The following is a 15,437-nucleotide window of genomic DNA, read 5'->3' as shown; positions in this document are numbered from 1 at the left end:
GGGGTAAGGAGAGAAGTGATCCCACAAATTTGTCCTTGGACCTCCACATGTGTGTCATGACATGCATATGTACACACACATATACCCACACACACCAACTCATAAATAAAAATTTAAAATAAAACATACCCTAGCATTTTGCTTCTTTACTTGGCAATCTGTATTGTTCTGTGGTAAAGGCTGATTTCAATAGCTTTATTAAGAAGGTATTGGCTGTTTCTAATGCTTCCTCCTCAACCAAAGCCTAACCCAACCTTACTAAAATTAAGTATTGGCTGCCACTGAACTATCTGAATGATTGGTCTCTTCTAACATGAACTTCTGGGCTACAGTCTCCCTTTCCTAGAGAATGCTTTCACAATTTATCTATTGGGACTTTCAAGTTCACAATATAGAGCTGGCCAGGTGGCTCAGCTGATAAATGTATATGTGTGGTGTGTCTTTCCCATTAAATAAATAAGTGTAATAAAAAAAATGTAAAGGTCCAAAATATGGCAGGAAAGATTATATTTTGGCCTAGGGTGAGATCTGGAAATCTAGAACTTATTTCTAAATTTCGAAGAAACCTGGGGAAATATCCCTGAGCAGCCTTCACTGGTGGAGGCTGCTCATCAGAACCTCTGAGGGCCAAGGTGGGTGTAGATCTGAAATTCAGGTCTGCCAGTTCTTGGGCTTGAGATCCCCTATGCCTAGACCTCTCATTCATCCCTCAAATATAAAATGCATAAATATAACATGATGTTTTAACCATGTACTTGATGATCAATCAATGTAAGTGATTAATGTTTTAGACTATCAACCAATAACAATGGGGAAAGGAGGAAATATATATATATACATGTATATATATTATACATACATACAGATATGTATATATCAAAAGCAGTTTCTGTGAAAAGTAAAAATAGATATTTTCTCAGTCTTTGCTGTAATGCTTATTATGGTATTTTAAAAATGTGTCTTATTTGTTTTGAAACAGAGTCACACTGTAGCCCTGGTTGACCTGGAACCTTTCTGTAGACCAGGCTTGCCTTGAACGCACCAAGACTCACCAGCCTCTGCCTCCCTAGTGCTGAGAGTAGTCCACACCGCGCTGAAAAACAGGTTTTGTAATTGCCAGAATTCTCCATTGTATCACCTCCCCACCAGCAATAAAGTAATAGAGAAATCCATAATGTTTATGGAGAGAATAGGGGAGCTAGGCTTATGGGTCTCTTCGTGGGCACCCTACAGCACGCATGCTCTGAGACATGCTGTGCGATTCCTGTTTGTGATCACCCAATTGCAGTGTCCAAACTTTTCAGTGGAATCTAAACCTCCACCTCTGAAGTTCGTAAACGTGTCTTTATAGTCACAAACAAAACCTACCCAAGAAACACTTAAACGACTTTCCTAGTCTTTTGTTCTTGACAAGTCCGAGGCTTAAATACTGACGAGACATTTTAATGATCCTTTATTATCGGCTCTACCACCTCCCCATAAGAATCATCATTCCCTACAGAGAGGTGAACTACAGCAGCCCGTGCAGGGACTGTCTAGAACTCCTCGCTCCCGTCTCCATCCCCAAACAGACAGAGCCCCATAATGAACAAAAGAGCGTGTATCCCACTGCTTTGAAAGGGGAAAAAAATGTCCGTTTGCAAAAGTAGGTCCGTCTTACACTTTTAAGAAGATACAGCTCCCATCCCCAAATCCTCTCCTTGACCTTAGGTTGTAACTACAACAGCCTGGAAGCCCTGCAGAAGGATTACAGTGCCTCACCGCCACTGGAGAGCCTGCCGCACCAGATTGGCAATGACGCCACATGGAGATGGCATGAAAAAGAAAGGACAGAGAAGGGAGCACCAGAAATGTGCTTCTGTCCAAGATGGGGGTGGGGGAGAGGGGGGAGGAGGGGAGGGAGGGAGGGAGAAAGGGAGGCAGAGAGGCACAAGAAATCCTAAAGTAGAGATAGTCAGTGGTCCGCTACGCAAGGTACCTTCTGGACACTACTAATCCTTACGTAGGCTACAAGCAAAGATGTAAATTTGGAAGTCCGTGGGAAATCATGGTAAGGCAAATTCTCCCACCATCACTACCATCACCAACCCTGTGCAAGTAAAAAGCCCAGCACTAAATGCTGCTAGAAACTACATGGAGTTCTGGGCCCGAGGTTTACATAATCACAAATTACATAATACTCATCCCGAGCATGAAACCCCCTTCTATAGGTGAAGTTCCCCCATCATCCCGTCGCTTGCCATTTTCCAAAAGAACGCTGGAAAAGTCTCCAATACCTGCAGAGGGAGGGGATAGGGTGCTGCAAAAGTCACCCTCGACAAGCTGCAAAGCCACGTCAAATGGTCCAGGGTAAAGGGGGCTCGGAGCAGGTGACTCCCTTCCTCCCGCATCCCCCGGGCGCCCGGCATCTAAGGCCGAGGCTGGGCGAGCGGGGCGCACCGGGCGCGGCCGGGCTTACCTGCTCCCCGAAGTCGATGGCTATGTTGGTGATGCCGAGGGGCACCAGGAACCGGATCAGGGGCCAGTAGTGCGTGAGCGCCGGGAATTTCACCATAGTCCCCGCCGTGGGCTGACCCCACACTCATCTGCCGCCGCGAGGGCACTGTGCTGGGAGGCGCGCGGAGCGCGGCGCGGGGACGGAGGCCGCGGCCGGCGGGGCCTGGGGCGGCGGCTGCTCGCGGTGGCGGCGTCCTCTCCAAGCGCGGCTGCTCTAGCAGGAGAGCCGCGAGCTCAAGTCCATCCCCGCTGCCCTCCCACACAACAAAGATCGGCCGGGGAGAAAGAGAGGAGGGACAGGGACGGCGGCGGCGGCGGCGGCGGCGGCGGCAGCAGAGACTTCTGCTGACAGCGGCTCCATTATAAGCGCTCTGGGCCCGGAAATAAATAAATAACCGCGCGCACGAGGCGCCTCCGCCGCCGCCGCCGCCGCCGCGCGGAGGAAATCAGGGGCGGGCGGAGGCGCGACACCGCTGGCGACCCGGGAGGGGGCCGGCCCGGCGCCGCCTCCCCGCTCCGCTGCGCGCAGCCCAGCCGCGGGGGGCGCTGCGCTCGCCCAGGCCGCTGCCGTCCGCGCCGGCGTGGGACCCGGGCGCTGCCTGGGTCGGGCGCGCGGAGCGAGGAGGCGGGCGGGCGGGGACACCGGACCGCACCGGCTGGGTGACCCGACCCGGACGGCCCCACGTCGTCCCTGGGGCGCCCGGGGAGGCCGCGGGAGCGCCGTCTCCAGAGTTGGGAACCGGGCGCAGAGCTCCAGGGACAACAGGGCTGGAAAGGCCCCGGCGTCCGGGCGGCCTCAAGGCGGGTTGGGAGCTGTTTTAGGGTGATGGGGGAGACGCAGCTTCATCAGAGGGAGAGAAAGGAAGGTTTCCCCGAACGAGCATCTCTCCTGACAGATATCTGCGGTGCCTAAAGGAAAATACAGTGGGCGACAGGGACTGACTGTCTGCCCTGGACTAGGGCTCTGGGATGCTCTATACTGGTCTCTAGCTTTTGCTAGTAATGTGCAACTGTTTACCTATTTGAAAGCCAACCGGTAGATCTGCTTTTAAATTAGAAAGGGGAGAAAAAAGGAAAGGAAATCCGCTCGACTGTGTTATAATATGCCCCCAGTGGTTTCCTGATATATCAGATGTGTTACTGAGCTGAGACTCTTACCTAAAGCTGAACAGCTTGACAAAGCCGGCATCAGCCGGTGTCCCAGTGTAGTGTATGAAAAAATAGACCGGAGGCAGTGACAGAAGCATTCGCGGCAGGGCGGGGCTAGCCTCCATGAGACGTGTATAATCACAAAAAGCCCAGCTCATAGCAGGTCCTTGCTTGCTTTGGCTCTCTGTTCTTGTCTTAACTTTTTCATTAATTTTTTTATTATTTTATGTGTATGGGCATTTTTTTTGTATGCATGTATGTCTCTGCATCATATACTTGCCCAGCCCCCACAGAGTCCAGAAGAGGGCGTTGGATCTTCTCCTGGAATACAGACAGTCGTGAGCTGCCTTGGGGAATGGAACCCAGGTCCTCTCGAAGAGCAGCCCGTGCTCTTAACTGCTGAACCATCTCTTTCTTCAAACTCTGCTCTTGCTCTCTCGAACGGATTAATTTCTGAACAAGGGGTCGTGGGTTTTCGGTCTGTAGCTGTTGAGATAGGCAGTTTGTTCAACTCGTATCTTCCCATGTGTCGTTTAAAATAAGCATAGTGAGTTAAACTTATGTATTCCTTAAAACAGTCAAGTATTTTGTCCTGAGAAATGAACTCATTCCCTTTTATTATCTCTATTAGGCTCATATTAATACTGTATTTAAAGGTAATCAGAGGCAGGAGGATTGCTGCAAGTTCCAGGCCAGTCTCTGCTATATAATGAGTTCCAAGCCTGCTAGAACTCTATAGGGAGACCTTGCCTTTGTAAACTAATTAGATACATAAATAAGCAAATAAAGAATAGCTTGAGATGTTAACTTTCCGGTGCAGATTATTCCAACTGCATTGCAAGTATCAAACATTTCCATATCTGATGCCCTTTATCCCCCCCTTCAGTCCTAAGCACTCCGATTGAGGCCCCTAAAGAGTAGGAAACCATTTACCCGCAGTTCCATGTAACCCCAAATTACCTCACCTATAATTAAAACAAAACTTGGGCCATTGTTCCTTGCATTTGATATGTCAAACAGTTACCCTCAAAAGAGATTTTTTTTCCCCAGCAAAACAGGAAGTTCTTGGGTACAGCACTCTCCTCAGGAGTAATCCCTGAAAGACGTGTTTCTGCATAGTTAGTTATTAAGCTAACCATACCAAAAAAAGGAACGGGTTATTTAAAGGAATCCGAGGAGAAAGACTTCTGTCCTAAAGCAAATACGTTCTGGTGGTTTACCCATTCTGTTAGTCTAGCTTTTCATAAGCTCCTTTCAATTAAAGTGATCTAATTGTGCTGACCTTTGTCCGGGATGTGAATTGATGAGGGGCCGGATCAATGCTCCTGAAGGCCAGTTTGCTCTCACTGGTCTCTGGACGAGGGCTGCTGTATCTCAGCCGCTCCAGGCAAATGCACACTCTCGGTCTGAAGGGGATGGTGGGAAGAGTCAAAGCCCGTTATCCTTGAGGACTTTTCTTAAATGCCTCCTTAACGAACAAGTGGGTGTCATCTTTGATTAAAGACAAGAATGCCTTTTTAGACTTTTAAGTAGATATTAATTCAAGTAACACCAGGGAAACTTAAAAAGGAAATGGAATGTTTACGTGGTTCGGTTTTGTTTTGTTTTTCGGTAAAGAATCCCAATCAGGGGTTGAAAATGGCTCAGCAGTGCTGTCTCTCTGGAAAAGGACTCCAGTCTGGTTCTCAGCAACCAAGTCTGATGGCTTGCCACTGCCTGTATCTTCCCCTTCCCCAGGGTCCAGTGCCCTCTTTTGGCCTCTGCAGGCACCTACACTCCTGTACACGGTGCCCCTCCCCCAACACATACACATAAATATTTAAATAGAATCACAATCAGATCATAGATTTAAAAAGGAAGCCTTGCCCCTCCCTTCGTGTAAACATAGTTTTCAAGTCATCAACAATCTGACACGTAATATGTCCCAAATGTAAGTGATGGTGGTAAGTAAGAAGTTCTCCGAATGATTCAGAGATAAAATATCCCAGCACAGTCAGTTAGATCCAGAAGATATCTTCAGGAAGGTACAGCTTGGGCTGGAGAGACGGTTCAGTGGTTAGAGCACTGACTGCTCTTCCAGAGGTCCTGAGTTCAATTCCCAGCAACCACATGGTGGCTCACAACCATCTGAAATGGAATCCAATGTCCTGGTGTGTCTGAAGGCAGCTACAGTGTAGTTATATAAATAAAATAAATCCTAGAGAGAGAGAGGTACAACTTCATTATTTATAAATTCATAGATTTGATAGCTTTTAGCCCACATTGATACAGGGTTTACAGATACCATACTGGTCATACAACACACTGAAAAAAGGATCCCGAAAGAGAATATAGGGTCAATGGTTAACAGTAGGTGCATTTGTATGAATGTGAGCAAGAATTGTTCTCCTTTTTCATTCCCTTATCTTTAACACAATGAGCATGTATAAATCCAAGAAGAGAAAATGTTTTTTAAGAACGTATGGAGGTTGGAGTGAAAAACATTCCCATAAGATCAGATATTTAAACTCTCGGTCCCAAAGTGGTGGTGCTGTTTGGGGCAGGGGTGTCCTCCCCCATTTCCTGTTAATTCTCTCTCCCTTGCTCATTGCTCACCATGCCAGACAACCAGGTTTCTCAGCTTCTCCCTCAGCCACCATGATGGCCTGCTGCCGTGTCTTCCCACCATGGTAGAGTCCCCAGCCTCTGAAACCGTGAGTCCAAATAAACTCTTCCTTCTCTAAGTTTCCTAGGCCACAGTATTTGGTTATAACAACAGAAAAGCAGCCAACACAAAAGATACATAGAAAACATTGAGGAGCAAGGCAGTGTCGCTTTCAGAGTAAGGAACTATTCTTCTGAAAAAGGGTTTCATAAGTGGCTAGTAATATTATTTTATTGCATAAGGTTATTGTTAAGCCCATACCTTTCCTTCCTTCCTTCCTTCCTTCCTTCCTTCCTTCCTTCCTTCCTTCCTGCTTCCTTCCTTCCTTCCTTCTTTTTTTTATCCATAATCTAACTATGTAGTCTTGACTGATCTCATACTCATGATCCTCTGGTCCCCCCAGTGCTGGGATTACCATCTGTAGTACCTATACTGTTATGAAAAAAAAGAGTTAGTGAGGAAGAGTAAATGCCTCATACATGTCTGATTTGCTTCCACCCCCAGGAATTAATCTTAAATTTGTAAACTCAAATCATCTCCCGAAACATTTGCTGCCGATGTCAGACTAAAATACCATGCTTACGGTTATCCAGTTTTGGGGCTGTGTGGCTGAGCATCCTTTCCTTGAGGGCTCTCCTGAGGTCAGACTAGGATGAGAGCGATGAAGATGGCTCGGCAGCAGATGCCATGCGGGCCGGTATATGCTTGGTTTATGGAGTCACCGACATCGGTCTTCACGATTATGCTGTCTGTGCCCTACGTTCGGCATCAGCAAATTAGCAATCCTCTCCGACGGAAGGCTCGGTCCTAGAGATTGATGCCCGGTATTCAAATGAGTCACACCCCCCCCTAAAATAGAGTAGTCCAGATATGCATTCTAGTCTTAGAGCTCTGCAGCTGGGCCTGGTGCCAATTTGCTCCATAGCTCATTCCAAATGGGAGAAGAGGCCATTTCTGCAGTCTGTGCTCATATAAGCATCCACCCACTGATGAAGGTTACCAGGTCTCAGTGTCCAGAGACAAAAGAGAGAACGTTTGCTTCTTCCGGCTGGAAATTTCATGCACGCCATCCTCGTGTTGTTCCAGCCCACAGCCCGATAATTAACCTGAGAAAGTGATCAAAATTAGGTTTTGTGCTCCCAGCGTGTGCCAGTAGTAGTTGGAGGCAGGAGGTGAGCGGCAAATTATCCCAAATTGAAATTTGCGGCAGATAAGCCAGAAGTAGCCAATTTAAGCCTAAGTTACAGTTCCCACTTTTAATGACTTCTTTAATAATATTTAAGGAGCCACACAGATGCATCCAGTTGGTGTACTGTTAAAAGGCATCAGGACGATTTCTACCGGCAGATATGAAGTAATCTGAAGCAGAATTTGCTAAGTGAAAAAGCAAGGCGCAAAAGCATAAAATGGCAGGCCGCCTGGGTGCAGAGCAGGGCGGGGCGGAGGGAGAGAGAAAGGAATATGACTGTGGAAGTATTTATGTGCATGTGGGCCTGCTTTTATTTGCAAACTGATGCTGGCAGAGAACCCCAAGATTAATTAAATGTGTTGAAGGAAGAGAGAGACCAGGATAGAGTAGATGGAAGAAAGGCTTCTCTAAGCGCACCTTACTGTCTGGTTTAGGCTTTGGAAAACTTCCAGTCTTATATACTGAAGAACCAGAAACAAAAGAAAACAACAACTATGGATACAAGGCAAAATCATGCACATTTTTCTCTTGTTTATCCCCCTTCCACCAGCCGGAAAAAAAGGGTTAGGGTAACTCCAATCAAAGCTCAGTTATATACTTTTTAACTTCTCTGTAATTGTTAAACAGCAAAACATTTGGAGGGACCCTTGCTAGGTTAATTATGGAACTAGCTGCCTTTGTGTACGGGTAACTATTAACTCACTCCTGCCCTTGACAACGGTATGAAGACAAAAGCCAGTTTGGGGTGGAGTATACTGTTGTTGTTCAAAGACATCATGTGAACGACTGTGAGAATTTTGGAAGTCAGGTAAGTTAGCTGATCAGTTGCTGATTTGCTCATCTGGAGAAATGTTAAGGAGGGGTTCCTGGGATTCCTTCCGGTTCCACAGACCCCAGCTCTGGTAATTCTTTATGAACTGAAGGGGACAGAGATATATTGCTGAAATAGATGTGCCTGAGATTTAAGATATTTACTGATGTTTATGTCTGAGATCTTTCTGTCTGCCCAGGGTTTATTGTTTTTGAAGTTCTTTGATAGCAGCATGACTTTTCCACAGATTTCTTGTGTAACTCATTTCGGTCATGTCTTCTGTTTTGTATTTGATAAAGAAAGGTGCTTCAGTCCCTGTTTCTAGTGCGTAATTCTGCCCAAAATGTTCCATTCTCTGATGCAGGACTGAATTTCGGAAATTCTTCAAGCATCTCCTCTACTTCTTCCCCACACCCTCAAATAGTAATAGAAATGAACGCATTTGCGTTTGAACTGAGTCTTCCTTAAACTATTTTATGCTTAATCTCTGGCGTAACAAAGTCTTTTCTATCAATGGCTAGTGATAATCCGGCTTCTACTGTCTTATGATAACACATAGAAAGACTCCCCGGTTTCTAAGACTTTATCCTTAAGGAAGAAGAAGACAAACAAGGGCTCGCTGGCTCAGCACTGCTTTTCAACCTGATCCACTTTCCCTCTTTAGAGCTACAAGCTCTGTGAGAGTAATTATCAGTTCATCAGATGAGTGCTGTTTGCAGACCTCATACCCTCCAGTTCCTTTCAGATGGAGAAAAGGTGAACGATGTCTCTGATTGCTTCAATACTCAGTGATAGCGCTTGTCAATGCAATTGAAATAAGAAATAAAAGGTATGCATTTAGGAGTTAAAAAAAAAAAAAGAACCCTAATTCTTGAATTGGGCAAATACCTCTAATGCCATCTCTTAGGAGGCTAAGGTAGAGGTTTCGAATCCAGAGCATGCTATAAAACAAACACCTAGTTCTTTATTTGCAGATGATAAGATAATTTACACAGAAAGCCCCAAAACTTCCAAAAGCAAGCAGTCGGACTAACATGTGCACCACCAAAGTCACAGACTATAGCACACCATGTCCGTCCTCCGAAGGATCCTACACAAACCGGACAATTGCCCTGGATGTGTAGGCCGAGGCATCAATGCCAAGAGAAAACAAATCCAAATAATCTAAAGTGTTCGAGCTGGTGCAGCAAAGCAACACCCCAAACAGGATATCCAGGGCTGGAAAACTACAGCTGCTGTCTGGCCGGGTTTCTTGAGCTTCATATGCGTGTAATGCAGAGTTTCAGTTCCTCCCCCACAGTCTGTCCCTCCGGCCCTAGGAAGGGTTCATTCCGGGGCAACTGCGTTTTTACCAGGAGGCCAGGAGATTCTGAGGCTGAGCATTCAGGAAACGATGGATACACGGACTGAATATTACTGTGTACATGCACGAGCTCTTCTCTGTCCACAGAGGGACCACCTCAAGGCTGTCAGTGAGTGCCTGCGACCTCATTTAGCATCAATCTTTGCACCCTCTGGTTCACCCTTCACACACACAAACCTGTAAGAACCCTCCATTGTAAATCAGGTACAGGAAGGCACTAGCAATAACATAGGAAAAGTAATTGTAAGAATATACTGTGATAAAAGTAATATGAATGTAAATCTCTCTAAATATTTTCCTCCCTTTGGTGAGATAAAAATTCCACCGTGTAGCCCAGGATAGACAGAAAGTTGCTAGCAGCCCAGGTTGGCCTTGTTTTGAGATAATAATCTTACAGCTAACCCCAGCTGACCCCAAATTTAAACTCCTTCTGCTTCTGCCTCTGGAGTGCTGCCGGGATTACAAGCATCTGTTAGTGCTCAGTCACCAGCAGATGTAGTGAGATGCTGGGAGAGGATAAAGGGGCTGGCAGCATCCACCACTGGGAGGGAAAGAAGTATCTTAAAAGGTTGCTCCCTTTGTGAGATGCACAGCAGGGCTTAAGAGTCAGATCTGTAGAGAAAACCCCTGGGGACAGCCGCACAGGCTGGTTGAGCTAGAGTGTACTTACATAGAATACATAAATTAATTAAAAATAAGTACACTGTAGCTGTCTTCATACACACCAGAAGAGGGCATCAGATCTCATTGCAGATGGTTGTGAGCCACCACATGGTTACTGGGATTTGAACTGAGGGCCTCTGGGAGAGCAGTTAGTGCTCTTAACCACTGAGCCACCTCTCCAGCCCCCCCCCCCCAGTCTGCTTTTTTAAGCACTTTTGTTTATTTGTTTGTTTGTTTTTCTCACAAAGAATGAAACTAGAAAAAGAAAACTAGAAAATTTGGGGTCTTAAGACAGGGTTTCCTGTAACCCAGGCTGGCCTTGAACTTACTGCATAGCCAAAGATGACCTTCTTAGAACACCTTCCATGTGTTGGAATTACACCACACCCAGCCTCCGATGTCTGCCTTTATTTTGTTATTGCCATTGTTTTGGTTTTTTTTTGTTTGTTTGTTTTGAGATTCTGGACCTCACCGTGTAGAACAGGCTGGTCTTGAACTCATAGGGCTCTATCTACCCTCTGCCCTCTGCCCAGTGCTGTGTTTAATAGAGCATACCGTCCTGCAATGTATTCTTTATAGCAATTGTGTTCAGTGCTCAACTACATGAAGGGATCTTTCTCTTTTGCTACCATGTGAGAGACCAGTTTACATGGTTGATTATGGCATGACTGCAGGCTGCCTCTCTCCCGATACCCGTGTTAGTATTGAATCCCCATTGTGAAAATAAAAAGCTGAAAAGTTGAGACCAGCTTTGGTGTTTACAGATAAGGAATGAGAGGTGAGCTAAGATCATTAGTGTGGTCCTCCACCTTGTGTGCTCCCTCCCTTTCGCAGTGATGTGCCCTGTGGTCATCTTGGGACTCTGTTACCAAAAGACCTTAACCAGACATAGCTACTCAGTCTTGGACTGGACCTACGAACCACAATCAACCTCTTTTCTTTATAGGACACCTAGCCTCTAGCATGTCATTATAGAAAGAGAAAATGGATTTACAGACTGGCTAAAGCAAAAAGAGAGGTTGATTGTGAAGGTACAGGCATGTTCTGTGGGACCCATCAGAAACAAAGTGGCCTTCAGAAGGGAAGGGACTGGAGCCAGGTAACCTAATAAGGCTAGGACTCTCTCTGCATCCCTAATCACTATTCTCCTTCCTCCTACTTCCTCCCCTTCCTCTTCTGCCTCCTTCCTCATCCTCTTCTTTCCCACCGCATCCTGCTATCTTCTATATATCTGGTTCAGATCATGGGCACACAGCGACAATGCCCATCTCATGGTGTCTTTAGGCCTCTTTTGCTACTGTGTGTACATTTGAACAAAGGGGCCTTTGAGTAGCTCAGCTTGGGGATGAGTCAGGAGGTGGGGTCATGCTGTCTCCTGGGTACTCATGGTGGTTGCGTGTACCTCTCACCCAGTGTGTTATACATGGCACCCTTCTCTTTGGCTTTAGCACTGTCTACACACATTGTGACACATGGAGATTTTTCAAAGATACTTTACCTAAGAAGGCCCAGCTTTTCTACATACAACTATTACAATCTGCAAATGAAAGGCAACCCACAGTTACATCCAGCCTTTCAGCAACATTCAAATCCTTAACACCAGGGCACACATACAATCTTGACATTTTCTGTGTAAAGAAGCATTAACTCTTTGATCCTATAAATTGATACTCTTTGGTTATAGGGATTAGCAAATAGACATATTTGGAAGATATAATGAGATGATTATAAAAATCACTTCACTGAAATGATAGTGGAATTAATTTTAGTGTATTTTCTTTAATCAAACATTTCAAGATTTTATTATAACAGCTACTAACTATGCAAATATCAATGAGATGTTTTGCATTTTGTTTTCCTATCAGTGTTCAAAGTCTTGTGTGTATACATGTGCCTGGTTCTCTTTCTATATGTGGTCAGTTGGGCTTAAGCTGCACTAGCCATAGGATTAAATCATAGTAGGTAAACCCCATCTAGAATCATTCATTTAGTAGAAGAGGAGAGCCTTAGCCCAGAGAAGTAAACACCCTATATCCATCCATTTGTCTGGTTCTCTAAACCTGGTGCCAGATGCCCAGAAGCAGGTTGGGAAGGTCAACTGTCTGGTCCCAGGAGACTTTGGCTAATTCATCTTTCTCAGGTAGATGCATAGGAGAGGAGGGAGTGGTCTGGTACGGTGAAGTTCTTGGATCCTATCTTTTGTGAGGACGTAGAAACCCAGGAGAGTGCCAGTCGTTAGTCAGTTAGGATAGCCCTGTTTGTCCATCCAACTACAAAGGGTAGACATGAGATTGTTGTCTCTGACCCTGAAACCAGTTCTCTGCACTGCTAGTTCCCCTGGCTCCTGGGGCTTGACTGTATCCATTACTGTAGGGTACAGACTGGGGTCACCATTAGACAGGACCTGAGGGAGATCCGGCCCAGGAAGGCAGCTTCTGAATAGCCCGAGGTAGAGGCAGCATAAAGGCCTTGGGTGAGGATGGGGCTGGGGTTGGGGTAGGCTGGGAGTTGGGAAAAACAAGGGTGAGATCACATGGCCACCTTAAAGCCTCAGAAAGAGCCTTCAGGTGTGGTGAGACCCATGGTGGCTGCTATGGCTGGGCTGCTTCAAGTGAGACTTGTTTTGGATGCAGATGAAGTGCCAAGCTGTTTGCTTTTCAGTGAAAGGCCCCACCCGAGAATGTTCCAGTCATCCCTCTAAAGACTCAGCCCCTCCAGAGAGGGTCTGGTTTCCCTGAGTCAGTAATTTGGTCTCCTACTGTCTAAGGACTCTGCCAATTTGTCTCCAAAAGTCTTTTGCCCTTTGAGCAGATAGAGCTGAAACAAGCTCTGAGTTGGTACCAGTCCCTTTAGCCCCTGGTGTAGGAACTTTCCAGATCTTTCCCGGCATTGGGGCCACAGGTAGGCACTGGCTTTGAATTTGGCACTCATCTAACCAGCCAGTCCCAGTTACCAGAGCTGTTTGCACACAGCAAATACCCGTGAACTTGCTGACAGACAGACAGCTCTTATCTGCCAGTGTCTGGTCACCTACACGCCCCAGAGAACTGACTGCTGACAGCCCCAGTCAGGACGCAACAAAAGACATCTTGCTCTCAGTCATGAGCCTGGCAAGGACTCTGCTAAGTACTTATGTGTGTTTGCCAGATGTGTTGAGGATGAGCTGTCCTGATGTTCTCACTCAGACCATGTGGGGGGAAAAAAGGGTAAATCAGTCATTAGTTAAGATTCTAGTCTAGTTTTCATTGCCTTTCTCAGCGTTTACCTAACTTTCTCCCACAAAATTTTGCACACTAAAACTTATATAATTTCCCATCAATATAATCTTTTAAAACAATTTATTTATTTTATGTATATGAGTGCTCTATCTGCATATACACCTGCATGCCAGAAGAGAATGTCAGATCAGGTTATAGATGGTTATGAGCCATCCTGTGGGTGCTGGGAATTGAACTCAGGACCTGTGAAAGAACAGCCAGTGCTCTTAACCTCTGAGCCATCTTTCCAGCCCCAGCATAATAACCTTTAAGAGTATAGTTGAATCTGTTTTCTGAAAAATAAAAAAAAAAAATAGTAATGGGGAAAAAAAAAAAGAAAAATATTCAGATCAAGAATGGTTGGGCATGGCCACAAGGTCAGCTGAGACAGGAAACTTGGGGTTTGAAATCAGCCTGGGCTTCCAAGAGAGCTCAAGGTCAGTCAAGGCTAAATAGGAAAGCCAGGTCTTAAGAGGAGAGGTGGGGGAGGGAGCGGGAAAGGGAGAGGGAGAGAGGGCTGTAATTTCACCACACTGTCCTCACCTCCCATGGATCAGCTTCTACTTTCTCTCTTCACTATAGGCCCACCCACCAAAGACAAAAAGCTGCGTTTCAGCATCAGGGAGGTGTTAAGTCAACATTTTGCCTGTATGTAAAAATCACAGGACACTTTATTTTTTTCTTAGGCAGGGTCTCGTGTAGTTCTGCCGATGAAGACTTTAAACTCCTCATTCTTTTTCCTATGTGCTTGGGTTACAAGTGTGCATATGGTGCTAGGGATGGGTCTTGGGGCTTCATACATGCTAGAGACCAACTGCCCAACATCCCGAGCCCAACGTGATGGATGCTCTCTGACAGGATACGGGATTTGTGTGTCTCAAGAGTGAGGGAGAAAGCACAAGTGGCTTCAGCTGAAACTAAGGGGGTCATTTCTCAGTCTGGGCAGCAGAGAAGAAGCCAGGCAGGCGCAGAGACTAAGAACTTGAGGGGTTGTGTCAGCTTTTGGATGCTTGCTCGATTCCAGGAGGGGACGAGGGAGAAGAGTGGTGTGTGGATCTGGTGGTTGGAAGCTGAGAGGGAATGAGGGCTGAATTTGATTCTGGGGTCTTCCGTAGGAAGGTTGTAATAGGTTTAAGGTCTAAGACCCAAACTCTCTGCTCCAAAGCGCCCATGGGAAGGGGGACAGGTGTTCCTAGGAGTTCATGGCAATGGGAGAAAAAAAGAATTCTTTTGAGCCAGTCTCATCACTTATTCCCGTGGCTGGCCTCGAACTCTCAATCCCCCTTCATCGGCCTCCCCAGTGCTGGGAATGCGTTTGTGCACCTGGCTTAGGGGATGGTTATTTTCACAGCACATGGAGAACATAGCTCAGAACGCTAACAAGCCACAGAAGCAAAGACTGAGAACTGACCTCGACGTGGGTCTCAAAACTACGCCGTCGACAAGATGATGACGAGAAGTCACTGAGACTCAAAATGGCTGAGTAGCTTGCCCAGATGGGAATCGGTGTGTGTGGGAGTTCCTCAAAAATTAAAGACAGATGACTCCCTGTGCCAGCAGTGGCTAATGTCCAGAGTGTGATAAGTCAGCGATGGAGAAATGTCAGCCCTCCGGGTTTTCTCTGTAGCTCTGGTCACAGTAACGGTGATAAAGAAGGAACCCACCATCCATCAACTGATGGCTGGCTAAAGAGGATGTGTATATATGGAATGGGACACAGGCTTCAACCTTTCAGAATGACGTGGGTGAACCCAGAGTGCACTGTATTAAATAAGCCAGGCACAGAAAAACACCTCATGGCGCCGCTTGACTGTGGAGTGTAAAAGTGTTCATTATAGAACCAGGAAATAAAATGGCAGGAGTGT

General features: G+C 46.2%; 1 protein-coding gene across 1 annotated transcript in view; it reads right to left on the bottom strand.

Annotated features, from left to right (window-relative positions):
- ANKH (ANKH inorganic pyrophosphate transport regulator) overlaps positions 1-2,917 on the bottom strand; it is a 119,145-nt gene extending 116,228 nt beyond the window's left edge. Inside the window, exon 1 of the mRNA XM_080933593.1 lies at positions 2,459-2,917. Coding sequence (XP_080789719.1) covers positions 2,459-2,554 — 96 coding nt within the window. The 5' untranslated portion in view covers positions 2,555-2,917. The remainder of the gene's footprint in view (positions 1-2,458) is intronic.
- Between the last annotated feature and the right edge of the window lie 12,520 nt (positions 2,918-15,437).

This window comes from Micromys minutus (assembly GCF_963924665.1).
Source record: "Micromys minutus genome assembly, chromosome: 20".
Taxonomy (NCBI): domain Eukaryota; kingdom Metazoa; phylum Chordata; class Mammalia; order Rodentia; family Muridae; genus Micromys; species Micromys minutus.
The sequence above is the reverse complement of the archived record's forward strand: the minus strand, read 5'-3'. Positions and strand labels throughout refer to the sequence as shown.